The 20,054-nt window shown below is 37.3% G+C and overlaps 1 protein-coding gene across 1 annotated transcript; it reads right to left on the bottom strand.

The window, feature by feature from the left end:
• Positions 1-3,667: 3,667 nt before the first annotated feature.
• Positions 3,668-9,359, bottom strand: LOC111193338 (endothelin-2). Its single transcript, XM_022673680.2, has 5 exons — positions 9,000-9,359; positions 8,056-8,206; positions 7,239-7,352; positions 6,410-6,574; positions 3,668-6,312 (listed from the first exon to the last, which is right to left on the bottom strand). Exons 1-5 carry the CDS (start codon positions 9,055-9,057, stop codon positions 6,222-6,224), a joined length of 579 nt encoding a protein of 192 aa, XP_022529401.2. The 5' UTR covers positions 9,058-9,359; the 3' UTR covers positions 3,668-6,221.
• Between the last annotated feature and the right edge of the window lie 10,695 nt (positions 9,360-20,054).

Below are 20,054 nucleotides of genomic sequence, written 5' to 3' on the forward strand. Positions count from 1 at the left end.
ATAAGTTAGCAGTGGAGGAGGTTATGTTTGTGTCACCTGATGGTGGAAAGGCAGTTAGCTGAACATTTCTATAGGCTCCTGTGTCCTTAATGGCATTGTACCCCTTTCTTTACTTTAAATAATGTAAGTAAGCAGTACTTTTACACTTTTACTTGAGTAAAAAGCTCGAGTTCAAGCTATACTTCAACTTCTACAGAAGTAACTTAAACCGTAATGAATGTAAATACTTTTGACACCTCTGAACAATGTACAGTACCAGGCACACTTGCAGACATCAGTCTACAGTATCAGTATCACCCTAACTTACTTGATATATTTCTGTTTGCTGCCATTTAAAGATTGCCCCAGTTTTTTAATCAGCATTCAAGGAAAAGGGAAAAAAATAAAGGAGATTATTTTGCCTTCAGCAAGTTTAGTTTACAGTTCCAATATAAAAGGGTAGTTCTCTGCATAAAAATAAATAAATGGTGGTTGCAAGCTTGATGTAATTCAGTCAGGTAGAACTGTAGAACCTGAAGGAATATAAAGACAGGAATGCAGACAAGTATTGTTAAGATCAATAGTTACACGATATGCTTCTGCATCACAGTGTATTTGGGGAGGCATGATATTAGTGACTGCGTAGCTATAACTGAATGCACACAGATTTTAAGTCTATACAATGCCAAATGATATTCACACATTTCTTAATACAATGCACAAATTTCCTTAACTACTTCAGAATGGAGTAAAGCACAGCTGGAATTTTCAATATACAGCTGAACATTATTGTGTGCGCAGGTTCACTGAAAGGTAAACACAAGGTTCACAGTTTAATAACTTTATTATCAACCCTTCATGCGAGTTCATATCGCTTCCTCTTATTGACCCTGATGCACTTTTCACTTTCTCATATTATGGAGACAGAATCTAGATGGAATGTGAAAAGACATCCTGTTTTTGACTGTTGGGACAGCAGTGACTGATGAGCCTTGGGGGCTTTGGAGACATAGTTAAAGGGGTGAAATAGACTGTGTCGCAGATCTCAGGGTGAAACTCTTCATAATAGGATGAATGATAATAATCACCTCAAACTCAATGTCTTCAAGCAGCCGTAAAGTATCTTATATTCCTTCCATAATGTGTCATAATGAGATGAGCTATGTCTTTTCGTTGGGCGGCCATCTTTGAAACCTCACCAAGCTGTTATTTCCAGTCTCACAAGACCAGGCTCTGTGCCTGGTAGTTGCTTTAACTATCCTTTAAGAAAAGTGGGTTGCAGAATAAATGCAGGTGTACTCTAAGGGCTTTCTCTTAGGCAAATAATATTTGTCGTAAGCCCTTATTATATGTTCCTTTAAGTACAGAATTTCTCTTCAATATTTCCTATTTATTAAGTCCCTTTAATGGTCTGTTTCCTTGAAATTATTTAAGGGACATAAAACCTTACCTTAGTCTAACCTTTTTGAGATGAAGAACTTTAAAACACAAACACACTTAAATACTACACACTTACAGAAATGATAATTTTTTCAATGTAACATAATGTAAAATATTTCTTCATTTCCTTGTTCAACTAAGAGGCGATGTTTTTTTTTTTGTTGTAAATACAGTCTTAAGATTTCTTAACTTTTATTATTTATATTGTATATATTGTGCTGCTTATTTTGCCTGTTTTTTGTACTGAGTGCCATGCTATCCCTTTGCTGCTGTAATACTGCGAATTTCCCCACAGTGGGACTAATAAAGGATTATCTTAACTTATCTTATCGTTTTTGCTTACATTTAATAATTTTCAGAGATACATTCTATTCAGAAGTTGAGAAATGGAAATAAACTAAAGCTGAAGGTAGAGCAAACATCACTTTTTACATGCACATGTTTATTCAGTTGTTCTGCTGTTTATTTAGAATGTAAACCTGCCCCCACTTCGGTTTCTTGCAGATTGGACACCCTTGAACTATATATGTGTGTGTAGTGTATAGTGGGCACTGCCTTCTTCTTTTGCAGACTAGAGTTCAATATCTGGATAAGAACACTATGCAACACCAATAAAAGTCGCTTTTACACAACATTCTCCTCCCTGCGTAAAATGATTTAAACACAGGTTGCTGTGGATAAAAGCATCAGACAGAGGCCATAAAGACAATTTAGTTTTATATAAGAAAAATTGTATTTCTCAGTTGTTGATCTTTGATGTCTCAGGGGACATGTTATTATTGTGGTAAATCTGACCACAATGTGAGACATAATTGAGAGATATACTAAACCTCACGAGTAGAGATTACTGAGATATTTTTCTGAGAAGACACATTTTAGCTGAAGTATATTTATGGTAAAATCACCTTTGTCTTATATCTGATCTCTTGATCTCTGATTCTTGATCTACAGCTCTGGAAAAATAAGAGACGACTTAAAAATGATACGTTTCTTTGATTTTTACCAAATTGAAAACTTTAAAACAACAAACCAAGAAGAACTGCTTGAATCTTTGCACCAGGAGTGGCATAAAGTTATCCAAAAGCAATGTGTAAGACTGGTGGGGGAGAACATGCCAAGATGTATGAAAACTGTGATTAAAAACCAGGGTTATTCCACCAAATACTGATTTCTGATATATATAAATAATATCAAGTAGGTAAATAAGTGTATATATTTCTTGAAGAAGATACAATCTCATACACTTTGCATTTGATTTTGCTATAAAGTTGTGAACAGGGTGAAAGGTAAGAGGAAAGCATGGGCTGCCTAGAACAATTGGTTTGTACACACCATTATGTCCTTGTAAATGCTGTTATACTAGACTTGGCGACTGCAGTTTTAGATGTTGAAACAGCATGCCAGACTTCCTAGACTTTACAATCTGGGTTAACTTTGTCTCATGCATATCTTATAACAGAAACAATGATCATAAACAATGAAATGTAGAAAGCTTGTGATTCAGGTGTGAATAGTATAAAAAAAGGGAAATATTTTTTTTTAAACAGAGGTTGTAAGTGTAGCATGATAGGCATATCACATGATGTTTTAAAGAGTCATCTAAACTGTGATTCTTTTTGCTCAAGAGGATTTGGTCTGACTTTAATTCGCATTTGGAACTTTGGCTGTTAATCTAAGGCTGTGTTTAACGTCAAAAAGACAGTATATAAAAGCAATTAGTATCTGGACCCTGACTCTGTATGCGTTCAGTGCACTCCAATCTTCTTCTGGATCTACTTGGCACACAGACAGGTGGAGTAGCCATAAGGGAAGGGGAATGCATCAGGCATGTTGTTGTTCTCACATGGCCATTGTCTGCCTTTTCTTTCCCATACTCCTTTGCGCCGCTTCCTGCTTTATTCACCTGCTAGCATCAGTAATTGTCTTGTTCTAACAGGCGTCCAGGCATTCTTTTCATTACTCTTTCCATGGAATGCTGCTATTATACACAGCACATGTCTGTGAAACATGTGACATCTTTAATGAATTTCACTCTTTCAGGGCCAGCAGCAGGACATTTCTAAAGTTTACAGAGTTTTAAATACTCCCCAGTAGCAACCACTTGTTTTATTTTTTGTCATTACAAATCACAAAATTCACCTCACCACATTTTTTTACAAGTGTGTAGAATGACTCTTTAAACTGTAAACTGTTTCACACAATTCCAAAATAGTGAACCATGTATTATTGAAATCACAAAATAGACTTAAAAATAGACTCAACCCTGAAATCAGCTCTTTGAAAAAGCTCTTTAAAGTGTACTGTTCTTTCATCAGCACACCGACTGTTTAAATCTATAATTTACTAAATTTATTAATAAAAACTGAGTGTTGATGCTTATTGATTGTTGACTATAGTAAAACCTTATTCAGAATAAAGTTAGAATCACTTATTTCTTTCAATTATGTTTAATGGCTGAGGTAAAAATTCCACTTGTGTTAGGTTAGTTGTAATTATTACCTTTAATTTAGAGACCAGGCTAACAGACTATTTGATTTTATATCGAATTATTAGCATACAGACAGGTGAAAAGAAACCTATTACATTCAGTCACTACAAATATGAAACAGTGACTGGTCAATTTAGACTATAACAATATAAATAAAACAGGAATCAATCATGTAGTCACACACTGTAATAATTTATTTTTAAATTCATGCAAAATCACTGTAGCTATATTGATTAAATGCATTTACTACTTCCTTCAGACATTAAATGTGCAGATATAAATAATTAAAATAAATATTGAAATAAATGACTGAATATGTTAAGTAAATTATTCCAAACGATATATGTTATTATATTGGCTAATTTGATGCCAGCTAATATACTGTGAACTTCATGACCCACAATAAGTAAACACAATGCAAACATCTCACACAAAGCTCTTCCAAGACAATTGCTGCACTTTCCAGGCATAACTTTCCTATGACCATCCAGTCTAACTCCCTCATGAGTCATTTCATGCCAATTCTCAATTGTCTTTTCCTGCAAGCTCTGCACTGCAAACAGTCTAACAATACGTTCACTGCTGTTCACTTACTAAGTGATTAAAAACCAATCAACGTTTGACTTCGGGGCTATGGCTAGGAAAGAGTTTTTGGCCAACCAGACTCCTATTATAAACTGTTGTTATGACAAGTAACAAACATCTAATCTACATTACAAACGTGTATTGAAAACAATGCTCACCTCAATCTTCAAGACACCATACAGGCTTTATAGGTTTTTTTTTTTTAATGTTTTTCAGTGATAACACAAATGTAGACTGTATCAAAATACCTTTTTGCTGCTGTTCACTTTTTGACATAATGTAAATCTGGCAGATATTTAAACTGTTTCCAAATTTTTTGGTGACTGGATCAATAGAAATGCTCCAAAAATCAAAAAGTGGAATTTAAATGTGATTTTGAGGAAAATATAAATTCTCACAATTCCGACTGTGTTTGCTCATATAAACCCGTATTAGTTAGGAGTCTCAGGTGTGCACAGAGCTTTAAACACGGCTCAGACACTTACGCTTTTATTCTGACTATGTTTACACATGTTGATAATGAAGAAATGTCCAAATTCACTCATGCTTTTAGTGCTACTTGGTCAACTAAATCGTCTCTCCCTATTCAGTGCAATACTAAAGAGGGAGTAGGGCCACAGCCACAAAAAGTTTTTGGCTGACAGACACGTTATACTTGCACTAACTTTATCTCTCAAATTTTTGGTTCTTCCAAACAGAAATGTTACACATTCCCCACTGTCAAAATGACTGATAAGCTAACCTGCATACCATAGGCAAAAGTAATATAACAATACAGTACACTTTGTTCCTTCCAAAAGCCAAAATACACCCTCTACTGAACTTCAGCTAACATAATTTCTTTCCTTTTCCTTCTCACATCAGTCACTGTCAATATAGCTTTTTTTGTCAACACTCCTGCTGGTGTCCAACTATTTAAACAAAGGCTACGTTCACATTACCAGGCTGAAGTGACTCAAATCTCAGGCTCAGATCCAATTTTTTATGGCTGTGTGAACAATGTATTTTTAAATCAGATCTCAAATCATGCGTCTCTTTGCTTTTACGCATGCGCTACACGCGTCTCTCTTATATCCACACATCTCTTGGTGCAGCTGTGAAGCTATAGCTGCAAAAACAGCAAAAGCAAACAGCCTGGCCTTTTTTCACCTCTTCGACCTGAACATGTACTTCGAGCAAAAGATGCTCCACATATGAGCTGCTAACGCATTTATTTCCCTTTATAAAGACGTCTCTTAAATTTGATGTTTTTTTGTTGTTGGTGAAGAAGGCGAGGTTTATACACAAATCAGTGTGCACGTGAGGCATTCATTCACATTACACACAGATACAGATCACTTACATTTGTGAATGTGGACCATCAAGAGCAAAAAATCTGATTTGAGAAATGTGGCTTGTAATGTGAACGTAGCCTAAATGTTCCAGTACAATTGTCCCTGCATTGTTACTTCTTTCAGCTTCTATAATGCCTTAAGTAAAGCAAAGCCATTTTATCCACTAAAACCTTTAACTTCTTCGTTTTTACTTCCTCTTCCCATACTAGCCAACGTGAATCAAAGGCTTCATTACAACTTCAGTGACCACTACCACTGCCTTTGTAAGCCTTTCTGTTCCCACTGAGTGTGCCTTTTCCAACAGGGCACACTTGTTTGTTCTGCCAGCCCACAGTACATGAGGGTTGCCATTTGTTCAGATGCTCGCGCTCCACAGTGCTGTTTTCAGACTGGGTTTATCTGAATCCATGTTTATGGACCCTGGCACCCCTTTTCCCAGGACGCGCATCCCTCTTCATGGCTCTGAATTTAGCTCTCATTAGGCTCCTGTGAACAGAGAGAAACATGGAGTGAATTAGAATGAACCTGACAGAAAGTGACAGTATACATTTAACAAGTGAAGTGAATGAGATTGTGAACCCACCTGAGGAATGTCAGAACATCTGCACAAGGGCCATCCTCAGTCCCTTCAATTACCACCACTGGATCAATATCTTCCAAGGCAGCCTGGAGGTCTGGTTTGAGATGTGATGAATTGTCCTGCGCTGAATCAGGTTCAATCTTCAGTAAGGGAGAAGCATCCTCTGAGCTGAAGGAAAAATGGATGGAATATTTAGTTTTTTTTGTTTTCTATAATAAACAGTAAGCCATGTAATGCGCCCGGAGTGTTATGGCTTTTACCTTTTGAGCCCTGATTTTATTATTCAGTTATTAATCCTAATGCAGGAGTCCCACAGCGGTCTATTTTAGCAACTATGACAATTGAGTCATTATGACAATTGAGTTTGATCTCTTGTAATAAACCGCACACTTTACCACGCCATTGAGACAAGTGTGGGGCAACACAAGCCATGTCAATTAGTTAGGATGTAAAAAGCCTAGAAACGTATTGTTTTGGGGGGTTTTATTGGATAATAAAATCTAGAGGTTGAGTTACATTAAAATCCAAATCCAAAGCTAGAGCAAATAATACTTACATGTCTTCTATTATTTTTTTAAAAGTACTTTTTACAGGAATAGCAGTTTTGTTTTTTCTTGATCAAGTTGTATCAATTCTGGGCTGGAATTGCCTGAATTGACCCTGACTAATCCTCAACTAAACTCCCTCTCATCTCCTTAATCTTGGCCGTAGCCAATCACAGCAGGCTCTTGCTGTGTTGTCTGCTTCCACTCAGGCACCATTCTTAAGTGTGTGTATGTGTATGAGTGTGTGTGTTTGTGTGTGTGTGTGTGTGTGTGTGTGTGTGTGTTACCTGTGAGCACAAAAGCTGTTGCAGGTTTGGTCAGCAGGGTTGGCACACAGGCAGCGGTCTGTGGATCTTCGCCGTCGAGCGATTGGGCTGCCCAGCCCATATACAGTTGTCTTACTGTAATTAAAACCCAAAGAACAGACCATTATCTACCTGTCGTCCATCACTAGCCATAAATATTACCAACGTACAACATAATTGATATGCGTCATTGGTAAAATGATAGAATATAAACAGCAACAAGCATTAAATGAATAAATGTAAATTAATGACAACAACAGTTCAGCTACATTTAGTGTAGTGTATGTTCCATAAAGTTGGGCTATTATCCATGTGTAAATGGGATTTTGTCACATAATTTGAATCAAGTAGTTGTTTGAAATTTTGTGTACTTAATGTAGCTGTATCTATTAATAGGGTTTTGACTAGAGATATTCTTAGAATGTATTTATTGCATTTGTTCATTTATTTATTCTTGTGTTTGTTTAATCATGCTTTGCATAAGTAGAGGAAGCTAGAAACATATATTTTGTTACAACATAACAAATAAGTCACTTCTTATTATGAGAAAATACAACCATCCAACTAAAAGAAACCAGTTTTTTTTAAAGGAATACATTTATGTATATTTCCCTAGAAGCTATACTTCAAAACACTGAAAATAGCAGATGCATTTTTAATGGAACATTTTTTTAAACAATTGCCACTTGCAGCAAGCAATATTCTACACTTTGTTCTTGTTATTTTTGATAATTGAGTTGAAGTAAATCTAAAGGAATATATTTATCTTCTTTACATATGTGTATGTATTAGTACACACCTTGGAGTATTCACCCAGATGATGTCCAGATGGCAGAAGTAGTGGCACTCTGAGTCCAGCTGGTTGTTGCAGGAGCATCGTTTGGTCCGCACTCGGTGTGACGGCTCCAGGTTACTGGCATCTGACTGTCCCATCACAGGCAGGCCTAACCCTGGAAGACGGAAGGAGGACACGCTGCTCAATCAATTGCTGTGTCAGAGGCCAAATCCTTCCAGCATGGTCTCTGGCTGTGCATCAGAATGAAGAAAAACCCCTGTGGCCCTTTTGACGTTTCAGCTTTGATTTATAACATCACTCTGTTCGAGCCAGGCTGTGCAAACTAAACTATGTTTTCTTACATAATCATGGATTCAATTCCAGGAGCAATTATGCTACTTAAACTACTTTTATTGACTTTTCAAAGCAGAATTGCTACTGAAAGTGTGACACATTTTTACAGCTGACTTAATCATTATGGTTGAGAGGTTGGTTTTTGCTGAAACCCCCTGAAAGGAATTTTTTTTTATTATTTTATATAAAAATATGGTATCATGCAGCAACACAACTAAAATAATGCACTAGGACAATAGGACAATTAAGGGCAAATTAGCCCCTATATATATATATATATATATATATATATATATATATATATATATATATATATATATATATATATATAATACACAAGATATCAACCATATCAGTCATTTTCTTTACTTTTGTTTAGTAAAGTTTTGTTTTATGTGTCTTTAAAATATACATCTACAAAAACACTGTTAAAAATATTTTTTTATTTGCTTCCTAGCTTTATTCATTTTCAAAGAAAACAAATCAGTTTCCACCTGAGACAAATATTCATTTTATGTTATTATCCTTCCATAAGTCAGTTTTAATTCTAAGGAAACCTCTAGCAAATCCTAAGCAAGCAGAACAGTTAAAACTATATCATCCCAGCTTCTTACCTTCATGCAGAACTGTAGAGCAGCTAACAGAGAAGAAGATGATACTGTAAAGAGCCATTGTTCTTTGTTTTGTCTATCAGATTTCTCTCTTCTTTAAAGTCAAGAAGCTTCAAGGTGTTCAAAGCAATCCCAGCAGTCCACACTCAGCCACAGGTGCTTGCCTCAGTGCTGAGAGGTCCTGTTAGAGCACACTTATAGTTGGATATCACAGAGCTGGCTCCACCCATCCTTCTAGGTCAGCCTACACTGCTTGTTGTTACACAACTTCAGCTTGTCTAGTTGTCTCTAACATTCCAGGAATCTCTGCTGCCCCCCTGCATGTGGAGGTCACCAGCCCACGGGTGAGGAGGGACAGGGACAAAAATATGCATGAAAGATGTTAGATACTACTGTCCTTTTTCTGCTGGAGGCATCCTCTAAAACTCTGCACGTCTACATAGTCTTGGTGCAGCAGTCAAGGAGCTTGCAGAAGAGTGTAGGTGGACGTGCGGGGAGAGTGACGGGTCAGAAGGAAAGAAGGATATCTGTGGATTTGCTGTTTTGCATGTATTGTGATAGGGAAAACTGGTCCCATGGAAAGCACGATGGCCATAAGGAACCTTCTGGAGATTTGAGCCCATCTACATTGTGTTGTAGGTGGAGGGTGCGGAAAGCACCAAATCTGATTTTGATACTGTAATGAATGAACAGTTGTTCCTTGGATGGGAGGGTGACACAACGGGAAATCACAACTGATTACTCCAATTTGTCTTTTCGAAAACCTGAATAAACTGCAACAGTTCCTGTTGTGATAAATAACTATATATTTAGAATTAATTATTTAATGCAATTTTTAAATTTTTCATACCTTGGAAGTTAAAATGAGAGCTTTTGTCTGACCTTACAGTAGCCAACAACACAGTATTGGAAATAATATTGTATGCATATTTTGGCTAATTTATTTTTAATATATGTGTATGTATGGCCATGATAAATTGAGCTGCGATAAGAACAGTAATGTCCTGATCAAATTCTGAAAAAGAATTGTTAAAATTAATGAGAGCAATGTGACAATTTGTAACTGAGATGAGTGGGAAACTTTGTTTGTCAATATGACTTACTTATTTTTTTTGCTTTGATAAGTACATTGTCTTTTTATATATGAATGCATCACTTATCACTGTTACCATTATTAATATTACTATTATTGGTATCTAATAATTGTGATTAACACTGTGCTATATTATAAAAACTATAGACATGTCTCGGGCTTTGCATATGTAAATAAGACAAAAGAGTTGTTTTGTAATAATTTAAAGAAATGCCAGACAAAATAGTCTGTAGTATTATTTAGAGCCTCCAGAGACATTGGTTGTCTCACACCATTTTATCAAACTTTGTTATTTTTTTTTCTTTTGTTATTGTTTTTACCTAAAAAATCTTCACTGATTTCCACAGACCCTCTTTTTTTTACAGATTGTAAGCAAGCCATAAAAAATCTTACTTATAAAAAGACATCAGCATAGATAGCAGTGATAACATCCTCAAAATAAAATGATAATATATACTTAATCAGCAACTAAAAATATAAGATAAGAAGTAAAGTTTTTTAAAGTTAATTGACGGTAAAAAAATTACAGGCTGTGTAACGGTTCGTAGAGACTAGAAGTTTAAAATGGTTGAGTGAAACCAGTGAGCAGAGCTTTAGAGCTTCCCATAGTAAATCCGGACTCGCCTCTACACTACAGGTAGAAACCGATTTTTTCACTAAGTGGCTGGTTTGGAATCTTGCATTGTTGTTGTTTTTTTTTTTTTACTTTTAAGTTTTTTTGTTTTGTTGTTAACCATCAAAAAGAAGACACAAAGCATCAAAAACGGTTGATAATATAAGTGTAGGACATACATCTGAGGTATATCTGTTCATTTTGATTGCCAATATACAATATACAGCACAAAAATCTTCCTTTTTCATCACATTGGATTTGAAATGACACAATTAAAAAAAACTTTTAGGTTTAATTCAATGGATTGTGCAAAAAATTATATGAAATGTTTAGGAATTGCAGCTATTTTTCGACAGTGCTTCTTCAGAGGCTCAAAAGTAATTGGACAAATGATCTCAAAAGCTATTTGATGGGATCCACAGTCTATTCCTTCTTTAATCCATTATTAGTTAAACAAGTAAAAGGTGTGGCATTTGCATTTGGAAGCTGTTGCTGTGAACCCACAACATACAATCAAAGGAGCGCTCAATGGAAGTGAAACAGACCAGATCATTACGCTGAAAAAGAGAGGAAATCTATCAGAGAAATAACAGAGATGTTAGGAGTAGCCAAATCCACAGCTTGGTACATTCTGGTAAAAAACTCAGAAATGTGAACAGTGAGAACAGCAGTGTATGATCGCAGAATCCTTTTAATGGTGAAGAAAAAAGTAAAGAACACTCTACAGGAAGCAAGTGTATCAGTATCTAAGTCAAGGTGCGAATCATTAATAGAAAGTCCAGATTAGACTTTGCCAAAAACATCAGAAAATGAAACCAGTCCAGTTATGGAACAGCATTCTTTGGACAGATGAACCTAAGATCAACCTGTAGAGGAATGATGGAAGGAAAAAAGTACACCGCATCCTCTGTAAAACATGCTGGTGGTATGGGTGTGAATGGACTTTTTTTTTGTGTTTATTTATATTGTAACAGAAGCAGAAGGATGAATTCTGAAGTGTACAGGGATTTACTTTCTGCTCAGATTTAGCTCATTTGTCCATTCACTTTAAAATCCCTGAAATGAGGAGGCTTTGTAGAGAAATGGCTGCAATTCTTCAACACTTTATTGGGTATTTTTGTTCAACTCCTTGAATTAAACCCAAATATTTCTGTACCAAACTATAGGACCTAGCCAAGAACAGTTTAGTACAGGGGTGGGTAATTAATTTTCCCAAGGGGCCACATGATAACCAACAAACTTGTCTCCATTTGGCTTAATATTAATTTTAGTTCTTTAAAATGCAGTAACAATATGTTTTTATTAGCTGTTACTGGTAAGTGTAGATATTGTAATTAGGCAATAAAATATGAATGTGAATTATCTCATTATATTCTAATAAGATTATTATCATTATTTTTTCTGTAAATATGTTTATTGACAATCAATAATCTTCAGTAAAGGTTGACAATTGGAAAACATAACGGTACATTTTTGTTATTTTTAGAACAAACAGAAAGAACAAGAATACCAACCCCAACCCTCTCTCTGTATACAATATATACAGTTAAATTAAAGCTGACATTAACATTTACATAAATGGCCATTAAAAGTAAAATATAAAAGGTGCAAACATACCAATAAAAAATACCACAAATCAGACTTGCAAGTCCAATTGTGTTAGAATATCCAAAAAGAGAGACCATGTCAGGTTAAACTCCATTAATTACCCATGCACTGAATGAAAGCACAGTATGACAACAGTTTGAATTTGTCTGTGTTTGGTAGATACCAGCTCATGTGGAGTTTAGGTCTAATTACCATTTTATTTTAAAACATTTCTCATAGGCTGGCTATGAAGTTATCGCTAACAGATTTATAGACACAAGAAGTAAGATGTTTAGTAGACATGTTTGGGATCCAACAAACACTTTTTAAGTAAAGTTTCCTCTGGTTTTGTGTTTGGCTTCTGATCCAGTGCCTGATCTGTAAATATTTAGTAAAGTGATCATGTCTGTGTAAACCATAGAACTCTGATAGTTCACTGAATTTGGCGAATACAAAGGTCACCGATTCATCTAATGCCTTTCCTGACCCAAGTTTGTAATATATATTATCGCTATTTTTAATATATATTTATTTATTTATTTATTGAGAGTAATCTAGTTTATGTTGGGCTTGAACATGTGCAGTACAGTCTGGTTCAGTTTGTGAGGTGGCTGTGTGAAGGGAGAGTTATCGAAAGCCAAAGGGCCTAATGTGGCCCACGAGCCGTACAATGCCCATTTCTGGTTTTGGGAGAACCTTGTTTTTAAAAGTCTTAAACCTTTGTACTTTTGTCTTTATAATACATTACCCAAACACTATTATTGTTGATCTTTAATTTAAGGGCGAAAAATAATGGGTGTGGCTCTTAATTAAGTCAAGTAGTTTTATTAAGTAGTTTTATTGTCAATACTGCATATGTACAGGACATACAGTGAATTGAAATTATGTTACTCTCCTTCTCAATTTTACAGCAGGTACAGATAATAGATATAATAAAAGAAAGAATGGGAGACACTATGTGTACAATACAGCAGGGACACAAATAGACAAGGACACAATAGACATACAGGTGCTGGTCAACGAATTAGAATAATTTGAAATAGTGCAATCATGAAATTCTTTGAATGCATTTTTTGTACAGAAAGCAAATCAGGTGTTCACCGCACCTGTCCTACTCGTTAGACTAATCACAGAACTCGTTACCTGGAAAAAAATTTGCTCAGCTGAGCTTTCCAAAAGGCCCATTTAGGCCATTTAACTGTGACACTGTTGTTTTATTGAATTAGAATAATGGAGAAACCGTTTCATTGAATTAGAATAATTTTTATTATAATTACAATCATCACTTTCTCAGTATTTTGTGGCTGCCCCCTTGGCTTGTATGACTGCCTGAAGTCTCTGCGGCATCGATTTGACCAGCTTGTCGCAAGTTTCCGCACTCACAGCTTCCCAGGCAGTGGCGATGTTCTGCTTCAGTTGGTCCAGCGTAGTAGGCTTTCTGTCGCGAATTTTCCGCTTGACGATGGCCCAAAGGTTTTCAATGACATTGAGGTCAGGCGAGTTGGCCGGCCATGCCAAAACTTCAAGCTGTTTTTTAGTGAACCAATCTTTGGTCGACTTTGCCGCATGAGCCGGTGCAAGATCCTGTTGAAATATGAAGTCTTCTTCGCCGAACTGTTCCTCAACAGTCGGAATCAGGAACGTTTCCAGAACATCTTGATATACGGCAGCATTGACAGTCTTCTTGAGGAAGCAGAGTTTCCCTACACCTCGAGCGGACATGCATCCCCAGACCATAACGCTCTGGGGAAACTTGACGGATCTTTTCCCGCACTCGTGGTTGTAGGTTTCGCCACCACGACGCCAGACACGAGGACCTTGGTCACCGAAGGAGATGCAGAAGCGTGATTCGTCACTGAAGACCACTTTCTGCCAGTCTTCAGCAGTCCACTCGCCGTGTTCTTTGGCCCACTTCAGCCGTTTCTCCATTTGTTTCTTGTTCAGCATCGGTTTTACTGCTGGAACGCGAGATTTGAAGCCGAGTTCGCGCAGACGACGGTAAGTGGTTGATCTGGAGACGTCAGCGCCGGTCTGCTTGTTCCACAAGTCGGTGAGCTCGGAAGTGGACTTGAACCGGTTGCTGACTGCGATCTTTCTCAGCTGCTTGTTGTCGCGAGCAGAAGTTTTTCGGACGCCGGAACAGTTGGTGCGCTTGCTGCAGTTTTTCTTGAGAGCTTTGCAGACGGAAGACTGGCTGATGCCGAGCTGCTCAGCAATTTTAGTTTGGGTCAAGCCTTGTTGGCGAAGGGCTTGAATTTGAGCCACTATTCCGGTTGAGAGGTCGCGCTGCTTACCCATGATTGATTTTACAACTTAGAAATTCTACTCAACCCTGACTTTATACTGCACAGTGAACACTCTTCACAGAAAACAAAAATTCGAGCATTTATTCTAATTCAATGAAACGGTTTCTCCATTATTCTAATTCAATAAAACAACAGTGTCACAGTTAAATGGCCTAAATGGGCCTTTTGGAAAGCTCAGCTGATTCCAATTTTCCAGGTAACGAGTTCTGTGATTAGTCTAACGAGTAGGACAGGTGCGGTGAACACCTGATTTGCTTTCTGCACAAAAAATGCATTCAAAGAATTTCATGATTGCACTATTTCAAATTATTCTAATTCGTTGACCAGCACCTGTACATGAGACAGAAACAAGGTGCAGTAGTGGTGGGGGAGAAATAGATATATAAATATAAGTAAAAAAAAATAAGATATATAATCTAAAAGAGTGGGAGACACTACAATACAACAAGACACAATTAACATAAGTAAGACGAAAAACAATAGTGCAATATTGATGGTGATTGAGATGGAATGACAGTATAAATAGAACCCGTATAACAGTAGTGCAAATAAGGTATATAACTTAAGGCTATATACCTTATTTAATTAATCATTATACCTTATTTAATTAACCATTAAATAAGTGTAAAGCCATTAAATAGGGCTAGCAATAAACATATAAAAATAACAATACCATTAATAACCTCACTATACAAGGTTTATGGCTGCAGATATGACAAGCTGAAATTCAGTGATGACTCAAAGATGCTAGTATACAGCCAAGTGCTCTGTCAAAGAAGTCACCCTTTTCCAGAACTGAGGATGAGCAATGTTCTTGGTGCTGTCCCGCAGAAAAGGCAGCCGATGCTCAGTGACTGATGGGTTTCCGTGATGGTGGACTGTGCGCCGTGCACAGATAAAGCACGCATGCTGTGCCGGGCAGGTGTCAGGGAGAGTTTGCAAATGCAGCCACCTAGCGTGGGCTGAGCACACAGAGTCCATTGACTGCACATTTCCAGCAGCCATGCACTGTAGCTTACAGCACACAGTGTAGGAGTCAAAGGCCAGTATTTAGATGCAAATGCAGCAAGCCATTAATCTCCCCACAGACTGTGATTAGCCTGATTTTATCACAGGTATTGTAAAGATGGACGAGAGTTACATACAGGGCACTCCGAACTAACAAGGGAACGGAAACCAATGTGATAGGGAAATATAGGCAAAACGCTATATTAATATGGAAATAGCCTATGAATGGGGGAGGAATCCAATACAGGTAATAGTTACTGAATGTGTCATCAATATGTACTGAAGGCGTGTGATTTTGACAGGAGTCAAAAGTTCAGTAACACTAGAGACAGAACAGAATGTTTACAAGAATATACCTGTATTCTACATTTGTTTGGCAACTTTGAAAACAAATATAATACACTTGGTCACAAAAACACATTAATAAAAATAAAAATCTTCTAAAAATTTGTCACTATCTGACACTGTACAGTTTAAAACAGTAACATTTATTAATGTACCACCTTTTATTTTTATTAATCATATACAGTACCTAAAAAGAGGGGATTTATGTATAGCATCAGATTTAGCGATTTAAGTGCAAGGAAGTGATTTAAGAGATCATTACGATTTTTTTTTTTTCGGCTGTAATAAATTCTTTCTCTCTCCCTCATAGATGGATGTAGAAATGTGTGATATTATAGAGGAAGTCATTGCAGAACACTAGAACACATTCCTCTGCGCATTCTTCAACCACAGGAAATGTTCTCATCCCTCCAAATTCATCTCATATTCCAGCACTCTCTCCTATACCAAAACTACTTAAAGGATCAAAAAGACTTGGCAACATTAGTTTGGCTTATGAAGAGATCAAGTTAGAGAAGACGTTTATAAATGCTCAATGTGGTGAAATACTTTAAATATTTTTAAACTGGACTCTAACGTTACACTATGGTGCTGTCACATGGTTTGAATCCCAGATCATGCTGCTTGCCATCAGCAGCTAGAGTCCAAGAAATAACAATTTGCCTTTCTCTCTCCCCATATTACTCCTAGATTGGGCATGTATTACTGTTGAAAAAAATAAGAGACCACTAAAAAGAAGAAGTTTCTTTGATTTTACCAAATTGAAAACCTCTGGAATATAATCTAGAGGAAAATGGATGATCACAAGACATCAAACCAAACTCAACTGCTTGAGTTTTTGCACCAGGAGTGGCATAAAGTTATCCAAAAGCAGTGTGTAAGACCATGCCAAGATGCATGAAAACTATGAATATAAACCAGGATTATTTCACCAAAATTTCTGAAGATGTATCTGTTTATAACAGATTATACCAAAAGACAGGTGTTTCTTGTCTAAAATTACAAGAACATTTCATGTTGTTCTTGGTTAGCAGTGGTTTTCATCATGCTGTTCTGCACATATCCCTTTGTTGCCCATTGTTTTTCTGAGGGATTCTAATGGCGTTATAAATGCTGACCTTAGCTGAGGCCAGAGAGTCCTTAGTACTTTTTTGTTATTTTTGGGTACTTTCTCAGTTCCTAGAAGACTGAGAAAATATTTAAAAGCCCAGTGGTGTCTACACATGGAACAATTTGTTGGGCCCTAAAAAAATATATTTTTTTGTCAAAATTGCATAGTTTTTTTTTTTTGGTCACATTTTAGATTTCTATTTTTTTTAGCTGTTTGCTCCCTACAGATTTATTTTTTATCATACTTACATTTTCAGATTAACAATTTAAACGGCAGACAAATATAATCAGAGTACATATAAAAAGCAGTTTTTAAATGACAACTTCATTTATTAAAGGAAAAAAAATCTATTTAAACCCTTCCAGGTCCTATGTGGTTGTGCCACCCTCGGCAGGAACTGCAATCAAGCATTTGTGATTCTGGTTGTGGTTAGTGTAAATAAACACAGCTTTTAAAAAAAATGTGGTTAATCACAGTTCATTTATGGGCGCCAATTACTTTTTCACATAGGGCCAGGTTGATGTAGATTGCTTTTTTCCCTTAACAAATGAAATCATCATTTAAAACTGCGTTTTTATATTTACTCTGATACTAAAGTTTATTGATAATGATGATAATTAAAAAAATGGAAGTATGGCAAAAAAGAAAAAACAAAAGAATTTTTTAAGAAATTTGTAAAATATTTTTTTAACAGCACTGAATATGTTCAGTGCTGTATTGAATGACTGGGCTGAGATACATAGACCCTCACAGATACACAGTGCCTTTATTATCCGTTTTCAAGAAAAATCCTGCACTTATTTAGGGGTATTGGAGTAACTCATGTTAGTTTTCACTCTGTGTGTTCTATGTTTATATCTGAATTCCAACTTTATTTCTCAATTCCGTTATTCCGTACGTGTTTTATGCATTGCGTAAATCATAGTGACCAATGTCAGTTTATTCATTTGGCTTTGCTTATACTGATGTCAGGTTACCAGGAACAATAGACAATTACAATTTAGACTGATATGGACAATGTACTTTGCGCTACATATACAGAAGTAATGCGCTATACAGATATAGTGTCCCTCAGTGTGGGGTCGAGCCAGTTTCTTTTCTAATGCAGCATACCAAGCATTTCAGCATGGAATTGTAGAGGTTCCAAATGTCCTGCAAAAATTCTTACCATGCAGCTTAAATATTCTCACGCAGTTTCTGCAGATTTTGTGAGAGGGGTTTAGCGTTGACCATCTGGACATGTGATGTGTGTCCACGAACAATTGAACTTGGCGCTGACCATTGTGCTTCCTCACAGATTCATTGGTTTGGCCTGACCAAGACAAAAGTGGGATTTGTCACTGACAGTCCATAATATTTTGGCACAGCACTGTTGCAGTCTTTGGCGATGTTAACATGGTGTTAAGGGCAGTCATTGTAATGGTCCGCATGCATGCAGTCCTGCGTTTCGTGCAGCCATCTGCCAATGGTGCTGGCAGTAACAGGATGACTCATTGGGAGACATCGCTGCTTGCTTAATGCTCTCATTCGTGACTATTTTGTCACTTACTTACTTTCTGTAGTTTGTGGAGGGTAGGGGCTTCTTCTATCCACTGGTACACTACTAATACCATCTTGCTTATCGGAACCCCACTATGCAACTACTTTCATTGTCACCCAACAGCTTAAATTGCTTTTCTAAGGCATACTTCGCTTTTAAATGCTACAAAACATAGAACAGCACAATTCTGAACAAAAAAATGTGCAATGAATGAAATGAAGCAATATGTGTTTTTAAATGTCTTTTAAATATATTCATAATAAAACCTGTATGAATATGCGACCCAAAATCAGTCTAGCACATCAGTGTAACAGCGCATGGCTGCGTCTTGCTGAACGCTGGTGGTGGGGGAGCCGCCGTGAAGGCATTTGATCCTTCCTTCTCAGTAGCGTGTCTCAGTACCTTCCTTTCTTAAGAGCCTTATTTATCTTTAATTATGACCTCCTGTAGCCTCCCTGCTTGTCTCTGCACATTCAGCCCTGTTCTGCTCGCTGTACGCCGTCTAGCAGCCTAATCATCCCCCCATCCTCCCCCTCAGCGCGCCACAGCTCAGCCTTTTATAAATAGACTGCACCATACAACTGCTGGGATGCTGTCTTCACTGATGTGATGTGAGGTATGGGTAGCTTCCTGCAGCTCTGCAGCTCCACACATACAAGATTAACGTGCTGTGGGTCTTTTTCCTTCACTTTAGACCCTTCCTCTGAACACTGAGACAAAATGAACACTGAAAGAAGAGAAGAGATGCAGGCTAACAGTGAGAAATGTAACTTTTAAAGCTTTATGCCACCTGTGCTGTTGCATAATGTGTGAGACAGATGCTGAGAGGCCAAACGACAGCTCTAATATTCTGGCCAATATCTCCTGTGTGGCTTCCTAAAAGAGAACATCTCCACAGCTATTTAGAACCCCAGCCAGCTCATTGCATCTCCGTCCAAAAATGTTTTTTTTTCTTTTTTCTAAAAACAGCATGTGTCCAATTCAGCAGCAGAACATCATGGAGGATCGTTCCAAGAATAAGGACCAAACAGCACAAGAAAATATGATAGTCCCCAGTCAGTCCGGTTCGGGGGCAGCACCTCCAGCACCATCACACTGAACACGGGGGCCCCCCAGGGCAGTGTCCTGAGTCCTCTGCTGTTCACCCTGCTGACTCATGACTGTGCTGCAAAACACAGTTCTAACAGCTTTATCAAGTTCGCCGATGATACAACCGTGCTGGGTCTCATCACCAAAGGCGACGAGTCAGCATACAGAGAGGAGGTGCAGCGGCTGACAGACTGGTGTACAGTCAACAACCTTCACCTGAATGTGGACAAGACAAAGGAAATGGTTGTTGACCTCAGGAGAGCACAACACACCCACTCTCCACTCAACATCGACGGGTCCTCTGTGGAGATTGTTAAGAGCACCAAGTTCCTTGGTGTCCACTTAGCAGATAACCTCACCTGGACC

The sequence above is a fragment of the Astyanax mexicanus genome, chromosome 6 (genome assembly GCF_023375975.1).
Source record: "Astyanax mexicanus isolate ESR-SI-001 chromosome 6, AstMex3_surface, whole genome shotgun sequence".
Taxonomy (NCBI): Eukaryota; Metazoa; Chordata; class Actinopteri; order Characiformes; family Acestrorhamphidae; genus Astyanax; species Astyanax mexicanus.